The sequence below is a fragment of the Ascaphus truei genome, chromosome 4 (assembly GCF_040206685.1).
Source record: "Ascaphus truei isolate aAscTru1 chromosome 4, aAscTru1.hap1, whole genome shotgun sequence".
NCBI lineage: Eukaryota > Metazoa > Chordata > Amphibia > Anura > Ascaphidae > Ascaphus > Ascaphus truei.
In genome coordinates this window covers 59,008,783-59,024,127 of record NC_134486.1, presented here as the reverse complement: position 1 = coordinate 59,024,127, position 15,345 = coordinate 59,008,783, and the positions used below count along the sequence as shown (strand labels likewise).

The following is a 15,345-nucleotide window of genomic DNA, read 5'->3' as shown; positions in this document are numbered from 1 at the left end:
CTGCAATTATTTGGTCATCATATGACAATAACACTCTTGTACTTTAATTTGATGGTTTGATTTATTTCTTATCATTGCTGCTCACATACAACCAACATGTGAAGAAACAAACCAAATGTCACTATTCACACCATTGGTGTTATAAAGAGGCAGTCCCAGGGGGCGAATTTATTATTTTGTTAAATATAGAATTTAAGTAGGGGGTCTCCGGAGCTGTACCCCCGTTAATTTCAATTCCGGAGACCCCCTGCCTCCAAAGTTAGTAACCTGCGAATTAGGTGCCAGTAGCAGCTCTCCTCGGCAAGCAGGAATCTTGTAATGGCCGCTGTTCAGATATTTCCAGGCCTACTGGCCAATAGGAAGCCGTTATCGATACGGTTTCCTATTGGCCCATGTGACGCGGGCGCTTCAAACCTTAAACCCTTGCTGGCTGTACTGGATCAACTACCGGCACCTACTTCAAAGGTAAGTATCTCCAGAAGTAGGGGGTCCCCGGAGTTGAAATGAACGGGGTTCGACTACGGAGACCTAATGCTTCAATTCTGTATTTAAACAATTCGCTGTTTGGGACTGCTCCTTTAAGAGTTGATAAATTCTTCATTATGTGCATCTCTGGCCAACCACTAATGTACAAGCTGGCAAATACTCGTGTCAGAACTTCAGATACATGCACATGCATGTTTTAAAGGAGCAGCCCATGTGATATCCTACATGTAATGTATTTTATTTTTAAATAAATAAGTTCTGTAGTATTAGATGATACATTTTTTTTAAATTCATCCCTTAATGGCATTTTAAGGAGTTTCCACATTCTGAGCATCCTTTGAGTTGTATAGCAGGTACCACCCCAGCAGTGCAAGATCTTTGTAACACTTCTGTTTGTGATAATTTGCTGCCAATATTCCCAGCAGTTTGAGCTGCAAACTGTAACAATAGATCATGTTGCCTTAGTAATATAAGGCTGTGCTTATAGTGCTGGCTATGTAACCGGCTACGCCACAGAGTGACGTCAGCCGTCGCAATAGCGATTCCTGTTTATAGTGTAGGAGACAAGAGAGAACGACCGGAGGGCGTGGCCATGAGTGGTTTGCTCTCATTGGCTGAGCCGCTCACGTACCGCGGCGATGGCCGAAAGTGTCCAAATCCTTTGACTACCGGCGATTGGGACCGCTTTGCGCTCTGCAGCGCCGAATTGCCAACTATGGGCACCCGCGACGGACTGTATGTACTTGCTACGGCGCTGCATGATGTTGCAGGCGCCAGCACTATAAGCGCAGCCTTAGAATACGCACCAGCTGATTAGTTACACTGACTGAAGGATTGCTCAAAACTGAAAAGGCAGGTTTTTAGTGAGACCCTGGGAAGCAGGATCTTTGCGGATCGATCACAGGAGAACAAATTGATCGGCAGCTTGGGTAATTCGTTTTCAATAAAAAGGTCATCAAAGGCTGCATATACTTTAAAAAAAAATAGATTTTTCTTTTAATGTTTTAAGTGCTGCGCACGCACTGCCGCTTTAAGCAGTGGTAAACTAAGTTAACAATGAGTTATTATTCACAGGTAGTAAAAAAAAAATAATAATAAAAAATGATGCTAGTGTAAGAGTTCCCCTTTAAATGTTACAATATTTAAAAGACAGTATACTTGAAACGTGTAATAAATAAAATTATTTTCACTTCAGGTAACGATTCAGAATGAGCCCTTGGTGATCTGACACAAAGTGAGCTTCTGTTTCTTGATGGTTCAGCTTAATATTGTCAGACCATTTGTTTTATTTGTAACACTGTATGACGAAGGCTTATTTTGCTTAGGAAATACAGCCACAGGACTTCAATATCATCTTACTACACAGCTGGAACTAGATCATTAGTAAGACAGATCCCCACAATTCAATCATTCAATGTGTATCCAACAGAGAAACTGCAAACACATTCCTTGCCATTTCTAAGAGGGGAAAATAATTAGATGACAATGCTCACAGCAACTTCGCCTCATTTAAAACATGCTGGGTTTCCCTTTATTATTCAAACGCAAAAAAATGACCGACACGGCAATATTTAATAAAGTCTGTTAGAATTCTTCAAATTTAACGTAATCAAATTCTAATGTAATTTAATCTATTCATTGACAGATCTCACTTTCCATTTTGTGCAGTAGTGCTTATCATTTTTGTTGTAGCTTTAGCTGTGACTTTTCATAAATAACATTACATGGATAACAAATACTTACAATAGAGTACATTTATTTCCTTCGATGTCTGAAGGTGCACACAGTACAGTATATAGGTACACTGGGATCAGCACAATGGCATATATATATACATATACATACACATATACAGTGTTCGACAAACCTATACATCTGCACGCCCCGGGCGAGTGGATTTAACACCGTGGCGAGCTCCTATTGGCCCAAGCAGCACACGTGTTTTTTTTTTTTTTTTTAAATTCCATGCTCGCGCTGGAGAAAAAAAATTAAAAAGCCGGAGGCGGGTTCATGTTGTTGAGGGAGATTACCCCGCCTCCGGCTCTCTGAGCAGTGCCTTCCCTCCTCCCCCGCCTCTCAGCAATACTTTCCCTCCTCATCAGTGCACTTACTCCTCCCCCTTCCGGCAGCCATCCCCTTCCGCGCCTCTGTCTGCCACAGGCCCCTGCAGGGCCATCTGTCGCCCCCCCCCCTCCCATCGGGCCATCTGACACCCGCCCACCCCCCACCATCGGGCCATCCGCCCCCCCCGCCCCCCTCAATCGGGTCATCCGTTGCCCCACCCCAATCGGGCCATCCACCCCCCCCCCCAACCTACATCAATTGGGCCATCCGCCCCCCCCCTCCCCACCTCAAATGAAGGAAAACAAGTGAGGAGCATTTATTTAGTTTTAAAAAGATGTTCCCGCTGTCCCTTTGTGTGGTCAGAGCATGAATATTGTAGAACGATTTTTAAAATGAGACTGAAAAAGTTGTTGCAATGTTAAACAGGTTTAACGTTTCTTGAAAATCAGCCACTTCCCCGGTTTTTGTTCTTTTTTTGGAGGGGTGGAGAGTGGCGTCCATCACTGACAGAGGACAGGGAAGTATCAAGAATAGGGGGTTGGGGGTTCAGTGAAATGCAAAAGGAGAGGGGATAAATCGGTGACATAAGGGGGTTCGTCGGTGCAGTGGTTGGCATCTGGAGAGAGGCGAGAGGGAGGCATAGGGAGTGCAGTGGGTAGCATTATGGGTGACATGAATTCCAGGGGAGGGAGAGCGCGAGGTATGAGGGGAGCGGGTCAATGAAGGCATCAGGAGTGTGGGTGGCATGGTGAGTGCAGAGGATTTCATGGGGGTAATGGGAGGTATAGGGGTTGAGAAATTGGTGTGATAGGCGTGCAAAGGATATCGTTTGATGGGAGTGGGTAGCAAGGTTGACTACAGTGAAAGACTTATAGGGGCAGTGTGAAGCATACAGGAAGAGTGATAGTGGGGAAAGTATGGGGGTGTGCAGTGGAGTTTTATGGGACTGAGAGGCATGTGGAACAGTGAAAAACATAAGAGGAGGTACAGTAGTAGTGCTATGGGTTGCATAGCAAGAACAGAGGAAGGCCAGGGAATAGGAGCAATGGAAGGAATAGAGGCGGGCACTACCTACAGTTCTCTCCCTCTCACATCCTGGGTAGCGCTGAATGGTTGTTCCTTCTTACTGCTAACAGCTTCCTGTCAGTGTGTTGCTTATACCTTCCCACCTTTTGATGCAGAACAGACGTGTGGGGAATATTTAAGCAGTAACCCAGTTGATCTGAGGGAGCGGCTTATGCTCTGACCTATAGCTTTAAAGGACACTGCATTTGAAGAGGAAGGCAGGGACAGAACTTGTGAGAAATTCTGCACTAGTGAAAATCTATTGCTAAAAACGGTTACAGTGTATAAGAAGGATATACAGATGTTCCTTAACAGAATGCAGAATCAGACACCCAAATAACACTATTGCGTCCTTCATAATAGCTATAGGACAGCTGGAAAAAGCCCCCACAGGGATGTGGGAACAAAAACACTTTTTCATTGTTTCGTCAGGTTCATCTGCAGCTTTACGAAAGCCAGCTAATTTTTTGAAAGGAGCTGGGAAAAACTGAAATCTTGGAAATGTCTTCATGAAAATTTGTTTTAACATTATAGGAAAATTCTAATGGTTGACTGAAGTAGCAGTGCCGAGCGAGTCTTGGTAAATGGTGCTATTACTTTTTACAGATCATGAAGGTAAAAAATGTGCTGCATCTGTGTACGTTTCACACATATCAAACCATGACCTAAATAAGTTTGTGAATAATTTGAGTACTTGAATACACTAGAGAAATCTCTTTAAGAATACTCCCATGTTCGTGTGTAATGCATTTGAGCATAGATTTCGAAAGTCACTTAAATTATAAAAAAACAAACAAAAAAAAGAAACCTTCTTTATGTTGCTGAACAATATAGCATTTAAGAACAATATAACATTTACGACAGAATTAAATTACTTCCTACTATGTTAAAGAGTTCTATAATTCAGTCTCTCAACCACGATGATGCAATGGTCGTCAAATTGGGAGCAAGGGATGGAATGGCCTATTAGGCTTGCCCCGGTGGGCCGGTGCTGCGGGTCGGTCCCAGCCGCTCCCCAGCAGAGGTGGCCCTCGATGCAGCAGCAGCAGCCGCCGGCGTAACGGAAATTCTCTCCCTCCTCCTGTCGGCGTTTGGTCCAACTTCGACACGAGGGAGCTGCGGAGTCCGCGGACTGGCGCAGCATTGAGGAGACCTCACCCCAAGGTAAGATTGTTGGGGTGTGAGTGGTGGAGTGAGGGCAAGAGAGAGGTGGGAGTGGATGAGAGAGATGAGGGAGGGGATGAGAGAGATGAGGGAGGGGATGAGAGAGATGAGGGAGTGTATAGGGGCTGGATTACAGAGGCCCCACACCCTTCCCCTTAACAATTCTTGGAAAAAGTGGAGTTTAGTTTTTAACATGGTGGGACCAAGGTTTTTTTTCCCAAAATGGTTGACGGGACACAAGAGGTTGAGAACCGCTGCTGTAATTTACTTCAGAACAATATGTTAGAGACCGCTGTGCCACTAAAGAAACTCAATAGATTCATGTGTTGCCAAAGCACAGAGCAGCTGTAGTCTGTAAAATGCAACATGGGGTATGCATAAAACCAATAACCTTACATCTACTCCAAAGTGTCGAGCTTCAGCATGTTCTCAACAAAGCCTGAATATTATACTTACCAGAAGAGATGTTAATGATTTCTTTAACAATGGCATTCTGGGCCTCTTCGTATTCTTCTCTGTTTCGCATGTACTCTTCACTAAAGGCGCTCAATTTACTGGAATAGAAAAACATAAAATGCATATAAGTATGTACAGTATGTGTATATCTCTGTATAAACACACACAGATACGGCTGCTGCCAACGGGGACGGGACACGTAAAATATTAACAGTCAGAAGCAATATTTATTGGGGTGAGCCATCATGTTTTGTGCACTTCTTTGAAGTGGGTTCCCTTTCTAAAGGGTTACGGAGCTGTAGTATGCATCTTTAAATGATAGTTTCAAACAGCGTGCGGGTATGCTGTAACGAATGTGAGCTTATTCAACATTCATGTTACTCCAAAATGCCACGCTTAGAGGAACAGATGTCTGTTTAAATGAGCAATCTATGCTGTGGAACATAACGTTTTTCTTTCAACTATGATGTGATGCTCAAAATAGGTGATCAACTGGTGCAGGAATGTACGAGTCCTACGCAAGGGAACCCCCAGTCTCTAGAGCTATTCTCCTCATAGGTATTTTACATCCTGGGAAGAAAAACAGATACTGGCAAGAAGTTGCCGAAGTGCCAGCAAGTAAGGTCAATAGGTGATGTCGCCTTTACGGGAGGGGTGGGAAACTCCAGTCCTCAAGGGCCACCAACAGGTCAGGTTTTCAGGATATCTCTGCTTCAGAACAAGTGGCTCAATCAGTGACTCAGTCTTCAACTGAAAACCTGGCCTGTTGGTGGCCCTTGAGGACTGGAGCTGCCCATCCCTGCTTTATGGAGTATCTCGGTGGCAGGAAGTAATACAGGTCACCACGGGAAAAAATAAATGTCAGCTTAAAAAAATAAAAACATAAATAGGGAGTTTCTTGTTGAACTGCTAGAAACTATCCACTTTGAATACTTAAGGAAAACATGGCCACTGTCTGCAAGCAAGAGCTAAACTAAAATCTGGGCTACAGTACTTCAAGGAGCTGCTCCTCCTGTTTTTCTTCCCAGAGTGGGAACACGGCATCCTCCGGAGCTAAACATCTCTATTTTCAGCTCTGCCGAACCCTGGTTTCCGAGATACTTACTGGTGAAGTTACGGGGTTTAAATCTCCCTATGGGGGAAACAAAATGACTGCCAAATCTCAGGCCAATAGGAAGCTGCAACATCGGTTCTGGTTTTCTATTGGATGGCCATTAAAATCCCCATTAAAAACTGGGACGTAATACCGGTAAATTCATCAGTTACTATCACAGGAACTGGGAAGTCCCCGGACTAAAAAATAGATCAAGGTTAGTTAGGGTGGATCACTTCTTTCAGTAGCAGATTTTTTCTAGTTGTAGGCGCCAACTATGTTGCTATTGAATAAACCAATGTCTTCAGGCCCAATGTATTAGAATGTATGTGCTTCTGTTACAAGTCCGTGGGTGAGACCACTTTGCCTTTGAGTAAAAGGATGCGACAATCAGTACAGGCAGTCCTCGTTACCCGACGCTCTTCTTACTGACGAACGTGTTATCCGCCGCCGCACATTGCAGTCCCCGGACCCATTGTCCGACACCGAATTCGCATATCCGACTATCATCTCCGCCGATTAACATTGGATCCGCATTCCGATTCCCCCCCCCCTTTTTCCTATTCCCCTTTCCCCTTGTTTTAGGTAGATGTATATGAATATTGTTAAGGATATCTAGATATTTATAACCACTGGATATTCAACATTATATGAATATTATTATCCAGTGAAATTTACTATCTAGTGACCAAGATTCCTTGATGGTCATCAATATAGGCATTTCTTCCTAGTATTTCATCTTCCCATTATATATATATATATATATGGAATATTATTATTGTTATTAAGTTTTATTGTTTACAATTACATATGTCTAATATGCTTTATGAGAAGGTAAATTAACGCCAACATCAGGTACATTAATTCTATGCCAGTTATTTTCTACTTTTTTTTGTTTGTTTTTTATAAATATTTTTAACATATTGTGAGGATTTATAACTCAGCATTTGGTTGTTTTTAATATTCAGGTCACTTCACATTGAAGTGTGTTTTATTATCTCACAGCTTCTAGGTAACAGTGTTCTTTTGAATTTTGAGCTCTCCGTTTTCTACTTTGGACTCTGATCTTTATAAATGAATAAATAAAAGGCTTCATTTTGTACATTGTTCCTATATTCTGTGCGTGTTTGTAAAATACCCAAGGTTCCTGACTTCTCCATTTAGTATCGTTTTACCAGCAATAAATGGATTAAGATATGTTTTCAACCACCAGCGTGATTATAGTTGAGACTCGTTAATGGTCTCCTAGCCGATACGTCACAGAGGGGCAGGATTATTTACTTCCCTGTGTGGCGCGCTTGTTTGTATAGACGAGCTGTTATTGAGCTAATGAAATCTAGCGTCCGTGAGAAGGGGCGTGCTAACTCTCATTGGCTGAGAGCGCCGATACGTCCCTGTTGAGGAAAGGAACTGTGGGTATTTAAACTAGTTGATTGGTTTTGTGTACTATACTCTTTGACAAAGGCCCGTGCAGCTGGAACGCGTCAGAGTGCTTGCTGTGCTGTTTTCTATGTGCCAATAAACTTTTGTACCCAGTACCCTGCAATCTCCGGTCCAACGTTTTTTCCAAGGCAGTTGCACCGCCATCTACGACCTCCTGCATCTTGTATTCCTTCGGTAGGAGCACGCCAAACAGCATCTGGACCTCCAGCAAATCATTTATGTGAGTTAATTTAATTTCTTTGCTATTCAGTTCATCAAGTTTCACTGTATTCATTGTACCTATAGCCTGTGACACCCATATAAGATATACCTAATTAAGGTTATTGGGAGTCCACACAGAGTGGCTATTAAGGGTCTGATAGTGACATTACTGATTGCTGATATTGTGGAGTTTGGAGGTCTGAATTCAAGTATGCTGTTTTTTTCTGGAAAGACAATTATGATATAAGGATATATTTATGCATGGATTTTCCTTGTGAGCATTGCATAGGGGACACTCCTCTTATTCTATTACTCTGTTTAAATTGTTTGGAAATTGCCTTATAACCCTTCCCAGATTGATGGGAAGCAACAATTGCTTCTCTAATATCATTGCTGATGTCTTTCCTCCTTGGCATTGTGTTAAACACGAATGCTCCAGTCCAGCAAACTGCTAAAATTTCGGCTTCTATAGAGGTGGTCACACTTGCTGATGATCAATTAATCAGGGGCATTTGATTAGCAGCACCTGTCTGCTACTTAGCATCTTAATTCCTATGGAATCAGTAAGGGTTTTTCACACATAGCTTTCCCATTTTGGCTTTATTTTTGTTAAATAAATCATGACATGGTGTAATATGTCATGTGTTGTTGTTCATCTGAGGTTGTATTTACCTAATTTTAAGACCTGCTAAGGAACAGATGATTGTTATTATGTCCTGATATGTACAACCATAGAATTCAAAGAGGGTGTACTTTCTTTTTCACACAACTGTATATTTGTTGATGGGGCCGAGAATGTTGGTTTGGGGTTGTAGTAGCGTGGATAGAAGGTTGGGCCTTGTTCGTGTCATTACCAACGCTATGACATCACAGGTGACACAGGCGCGTACATGTGATATGGGGGAGGCCACCCCAGGGGGAGAGTGGGAAAATGCTAGGCAGCCATGATGGCTATTTAAACACAGTGGATTTAGGTCTCTTAAGATATCCTCTTGACAAAGGGTTGCATTCTGAAAAGTTGATATCTCAGGTGTGTCACCCTTTAAAAAAAAAATAGAAATGTAGCAAGACTTACTGCTATTGGGACCGCAAAAGTTTGGGAAGGTCACAACCCGGCCGTGCTTGGGATCGATCTTGGCCCAGAAAGCAGTAAGCAGCCCAGGAGGATTAACTCAGCGGGGGTTCCTGCTTCTGAATGGCACTAACACAGTGTTAATCCTACCAAGTCAGCCACAAATCTGTAAAAACTCCAGAGGAGTCCCAGAGAGGAGCCATCTCTATGTGTCTCCCTGAGCAGCTCTTACAGCAATCCAAAGTCTTTATATATTGTATTAAAGCAGGGGGTCTCGAACAGATACTGAAGGAGATCAGAGACCGTGGATGGTCTTTAACGTCTGTGTGGAGGACTGGTCTGATGAGCAGACTGCCAGAGTTAGACTCTATATGCCTAAAACTAGTACTCAATTGTGAGTGTTCTTAATCTAGGTTTTAACTTTGTTGAAAGTAAAGCGGTTTTGCACTACTGTATGTACAATATGACCTCTTTATAGTTTGAGGCACGCCGAGATGGCTACATAGAACATACAAAGAATCCAGTAACATTGAGAGAAGGCTTGAAAAGCCACCTACTGTACACTTGTGAGTGCAACGGCAACTTTTTAATGATCCTTTGCTTTGGCTTGAGATATACAGATAGCACTATATTTCCTTCTTTTCTTTGGCACAAATAGAAAGGATGGCAGCACTCAATAGGAAATGCACACTTAATTTGTTAGATTATTTCTTACAAGGATGATGCTCACACACAAAAAAAAGTGGTCTTTTCAAAGCAGGTGCTGCATTTTAGCTTTTTTTCAAGAAAACATGCAGACGATAAGTTTCTGGCCACTTGTGAGGTGAACATACCCTGAGAGAATTGGTGCTCCTGACCTGCTTTTGGAATTTTGTAAAAAGTCAACTCCAAAAAAACACAATGACAAGTTCCATACACCATACAACATATGCTGCTTTGCTTCCAGGTTAGAACTGCCCCTAACAGTAGTTGGGATTTTGCAGTAATGTGCTGAATGACAAGGCTTTTTATTTTAGTAGCTGCTCAGTATTTTCCATGAATATTTCTCTGAAATTGAACAATATTGGATGGTTTGAAAGTGAAGCTTTTCTGTTTTATTTTTGCTGGGCCCAGCTACAGTATCTTTGCTCTGTTTTTTTCTCTCCAAAAAACAAACCCTTTCTTTAAAAAAAAACCTTTTTATTTGGTGTCTTGAAGGCAGTGAAATTAATGTAGGAATGGTTTCATATTTTTTTTTTTTACACATACAGGCAGTTCTAGCAGGAATGAAGGGAGGTTAATTCTTAATGGCCAGGTGTAATACATATAGACAAATCCTTACCTGAAATATAGCAGGATTTGTTAAGGTGGCTTGGTGTGTGATTTTGCTTGGGCAGAATCTTTAAAAAGAAAAGGGCATTTCCTTCCGGCAATACCATACATGGTGGTGGATTATACCATTGCAGGGGGTTAAAGTAAGGCAGGTGATACTGAAATTGAGTATCTTCTTACTTTGCAAGAGTAAAAAACATGCAGTTAGTATGTATGTATGATATTAATGTATGTGTAGCTGTAGGAAATTGAATATGAAATGCCAAGTTTATTATGTGTTCACATTTGTTTTGGTTGGAAATGTTTCCCCTGTGAAATTGGCTAGATTTGGTTTAGTCCTGGAATAAACAGGTGGCTGATACTATTTAAGCAGGGATCAGTTGGCAGATCAGAGAGAAGGTTGCACTTCACTGCAGATGCCACTGCAAGGCGCCATTCTCTCCAGGATCCGCTGCCTCCTTGAAGAGCGGTTACATGGAAATCTATCTGGCGAGCTTAAAGAAGCCCTGCAATGGTACTTTAAACAAGAGGTCTATCTGTTTGCTGGTTTTTTTTTTGTCTGTGAGATCTGGATCTTAAGTACAAACTGTCAAAGGAATAAACCTGTCCTGGTTTAGCAACGGATGCTTGTCTACTTGTCGCTGTCTGACTTACTGACGTTTACACCCATGTTAAAAATGAGGGCGATAAAAAGAAAAAAAAGAGCAGGAGAAAACGACTGTACTGAGTTATTTCCCTATATATCAATTTCAGAACCTCTACCTTGGACAGTACATTAAAAAAAAACTCTCCTAATTATATTATTGAAATGTCTGAGATTTCTGGCAAAAACCACCGTTCTCAAAAAAAAATAATAATAAAAAAAAAAGATATTTATTTTAAATTTACTAATCGTAGGATTTAAGAATTGAAAACCATACAGTTATGAAATCTAGCTTTGCAAGTTGGCTTTCCACTGCCAAGACATTTCCCCAAACAGAGACCACACGTGGTGTTCCTTTGAAATTAACAATGTAAGAAGAAAGAAAGTGCTCTCGCTAACTCACACGGTTCCCCTGCCAGCATTAAATTTTTATTTTACTTGACAAAATAAAAGCCATGGCTGATGGATGCAAAATTAATTCCAAGCCAGGCATTAAAAAGTGCTCACATGTGCCTGCAAGGATATAAAAGAATTCTTCACTGTCACTCGAAAGTAGTACAATTTATACAGGCCTTTAAATAGCATTTTCTCAAGTGTAGAGGTTGGGCTATAACACGATTTCAGACTTGAGAATTAGTTCAAAAAGTTAATAGGAGCTTAGAACAATTTCGAATAGGCTGCAAAATGCAAAATCGCTAAATAAAATCATAACGCCTAAAAATGCTCTAGATCGGTGGTTTTCAACCTCCTTGAAGTGAAACTTCTATGCTGGCACCCACCAAATGACAATTTCCCTTGGAGTAAATTGCCTTGTTGGAGACGGAAGTGCAGTCCCGGAAGTGGCAGAAGAGGCCGTTATGGCAGCTGGCGCTGATTCAGAGGCCTCCCACGCTCGGCGTGCCTGCGTAGTAGCCTCCGGCGCCACGCGCAAGTGCTCGCATACACACAGATGCTTGCGTGCAGTAGCTGCAGGCACACACATACACACATACACACATACACAGACACACACACACGAGGAATTCACAGTTACTATACATATAGAAGTACAAATAGGTAAAACAGGGGGTGTGTGCCACGCACGCACATTCTAAGTCAAACTTCTTTGCGTTTTGGCATTGAAATTGTGTGTTAATTTTTAATTAAAAACAACACCATCACAAATACAATTTCTGTGACAATATAGTCACAAAACACAAAGAAGTTTCACTTCACTTCGGCACACAGACTTTTTTTTCCTTAAGGAACCCTAGGATTACAGTATATTGTGAAATTCTGGGGAACCAAAACCCTCTTCCCTCATCTCTCTGTTCCCACCACACTCTCTCCCTCCCTTAGTCTAAAGGAACAAGAGAGAGGGAGGAGGGAGTGTCTCTCTCCCTTCTCCTGTTAGACACCCCCCACCCCCACCCCCCCTCCTTCACGTGCAGTGTTGTGCCAGTTCACAGCTCCCTCCCCCTGCCGGCAGGAAGTTGGACCTGACTTCCGGCGCAGACAGGAGGAAGGATTTGCAGTGACTGGGCAGTTGCTGGGGAGCCGCCGGGTCACTGCTGCATGGGGTGCTGCCGCTCCGCCGTGTCTGGGACAGTTGTCCCAGCTCTCTCTCTCTCTCCTCCCCCCCCCCCCCCGGCAAACACAGAACCCCAGTTGAAAATCACTTGTCTAGTCCTAAAAAGGAAGATTGTATACTTCTAATACAAACTGATTTAGCACAATCATGCTTTCAAGATGAAAAACAAACACAAAAAAAAAAACACAGATTAAGTCACACCACAAAGGGAAAAAACTGAGGAAAGAGACATACTTTGTGCATTGTAGAACACACAAAGAATGGTAGTGGTCCGATAAGTACTTGTTCAACTTATTGGCAATCTTACCGAAACGTGCTGTCCACTTTGCACCCTGTAAACATTCCCATCAAATGCAAACATGTTATTGAATGTGAGATTAAAAACTATGAGATGTGTTTGATATGATGGAGGGGGCTGGTGTTGTTTCAAGGGTTCATGTTTAACATGATCTATTGTATGCGATTCTATGCATACGAAAGATTCTGAAACGCGTCCAGTAAGGATTTGTAATCATTTGCCCAAATTCACGATTCAGAAAATGCATTATTGTATTGCATTACATCTTGCATTAGACGGATATTTCCAGCTTTTGTTCTTTTGACATATTTTATAATGGTTCTTTCAAAGCAATTTATCATGGAGTAAAAACCGTGAAGACCTGAACGGCAGGTGGAACTCAAGAGTTTAATTAGATTTTCCCCAGGGAAGTATGACATTTGTTTAATTTTAATAATTTAGCTATACTGTCAGGATTCCTTTCTGATCATTGTATATTTAACATAACACCTTCTCATATTTTGTTCTGTGGACATATTGTGCAAACAATGATTCAGATAACGTTGTAAAGGCTTTAGTGGCACAAGCAGCACCTGGCTGTTTAACAAAGCAAGCGACTTCAGAACAGGTGGCCAAGCCCCCCTGTGCATAACAACCGCGTCCGCTATTCATGCTCATTTGGAACACAATTTCCTCATAAAAGAAACATTAATCGACCATTTACACACTGTGTGTTTTGCTGCTTTGCTTTAGATCTAACTATATCGCTACACAAATATGTGAAGGGTTTATAAACGCCTTCTACTACCACCCTTCTCTCTCCTCCTCCCCCCACCCCAGTTAATGCTGTGCACCAACAAGAGCGCAAGGGTGTTGATCAATAATATTAACCCTTTTGCTGCCAGAGGGGCCTGCAAAGCCTTGCCCGACTGGCAATGAAAAGCCAGTTATATGAAAGATAGGCGATCCTGGAGTTACCACAGACAGCAAGAGGAAAAAGGGGCACTGGATACTGTTAAATTACACTGTAAAACACGAAAGGTATGTATATTATACTGATTGTTTTTTTTGGTCTTTATAAGACTTCACCAAAATGGATCTTTAAATATGCGCCGTGTATAAACTTGTAATTGTAATTTTTAAGATGTCTCAAAACTAGTCAACTGTAAGATCAAGTTGTTACAATGATTTTGTTCAATTTTAGCAAGAATGTTGCTGTAGTTACAAGTTTAACGCTTTTCTAATACTTCTTCACTCTTTGAAGAAGCAATCCGTGCGGCTCAAGTGTTTGCGCTTCTTTTGGCCATGGTTGTAATTGCCGTCTCCCCAGAACAAGATTGCTTCTGTCGTCCTGCCCCTATAAAAATCGAACATGCCAGCACTTTCAGAAGCTCAGAAAATGAGGTCACTGATCCCGAATTAATCACAGGCAGAAAACTGCCCAGTGGTCACTTTGCGAGTTCACATGCCTTCTTGTGACGAAACGCTTCTCACGCAACGAGACCCCTGGATACAGACCCGCCCCGAAAAAAATTAAATAAGATCTACAGCAGACGCTGGTGTTTTATTTAGGCAGAATTGGTTTTGGAAGGGCCGATGAGCAGTCAAACCGATTGTTACTTTATATTGTAGTAATATTGCAAGGAGCAAACTTTTTTTTCCCAATGTACCTTTAAATAAACCCCATACAACACATCAGTTATTCTGAACCTGAAAGTACCACCTCACAAATTCATCTTCAGATCAAAACTTAATGGTGTGTGAAATGAACATTACAGTCTAGAGGCCGCAATTCTAGTGCTGCCATTAAACTTCAGCTAAACTCAACGATTTTGTGCTGGCAAAATGTGATTATATAAATTTGCTTCTCAAATCGAAACTGCGTTGTAAACCGTCCAAAGAAGTAACCGAGCAAAGTGCAGTAAGCTGTCTGCTTAGCCTGGTCCAAATTTGCTACATTTTTCTGCCTATGGTTTATTAGATGCTAATGTTTCCAACTGGTATTCTACATAGTACATGGGCCCGAGAGCCCTCTGCAGCATATTGTAGACAAAGAGCTATTGGGGTCGTTTTATAGTTCCAATAATTGTAATCTCCTCTCGGTATCTTTCACTATCTTGATTATTCTCCATTAAAAAAAAATATTAAGCTTTATCTACTATATATTTCTGAAATGTCTGTATGTTTGTCTGCATGCCCTGTGTCCCTAGGGCCAATCGCATTGCACCTTTGGCCTGTCACTCCACCTCAACACTGTCCCACCCCTCACTGACTCTCATTGGCCTTCGGCCAACACCACTGCCACACTGTCCCACCCCTCACCCCACTGTCCCACCCCTCACTGACAATCCTCACTGCTCTGGGGCGACCTCTCAACCCACAAAACCCTCACCGCCTGCTACCACAGATCAGGTACAGAATCACTATATCAACATTCACCTCCACACACCGCACGAACAAGCAGCGCAACACTGCCTCTTACAAATACCCCCCTCCACCA

The 15,345-nt window shown here is 42.1% G+C and overlaps 1 protein-coding gene across 1 annotated transcript in view; it reads right to left on the bottom strand.

Annotated features, from left to right (window-relative positions):
- Window positions 1–15,345, bottom strand: part of MSH2 (mutS homolog 2) — a 189,058-nt gene that overhangs the window by 11,990 nt on the left and 161,723 nt on the right. Inside the window, exon 11 of the mRNA XM_075595822.1 lies at window positions 5,236–5,333. Coding sequence (XP_075451937.1) covers window positions 5,236–5,333 — 98 coding nt within the window. The remainder of the gene's footprint in view (window positions 1–5,235; window positions 5,334–15,345) is intronic.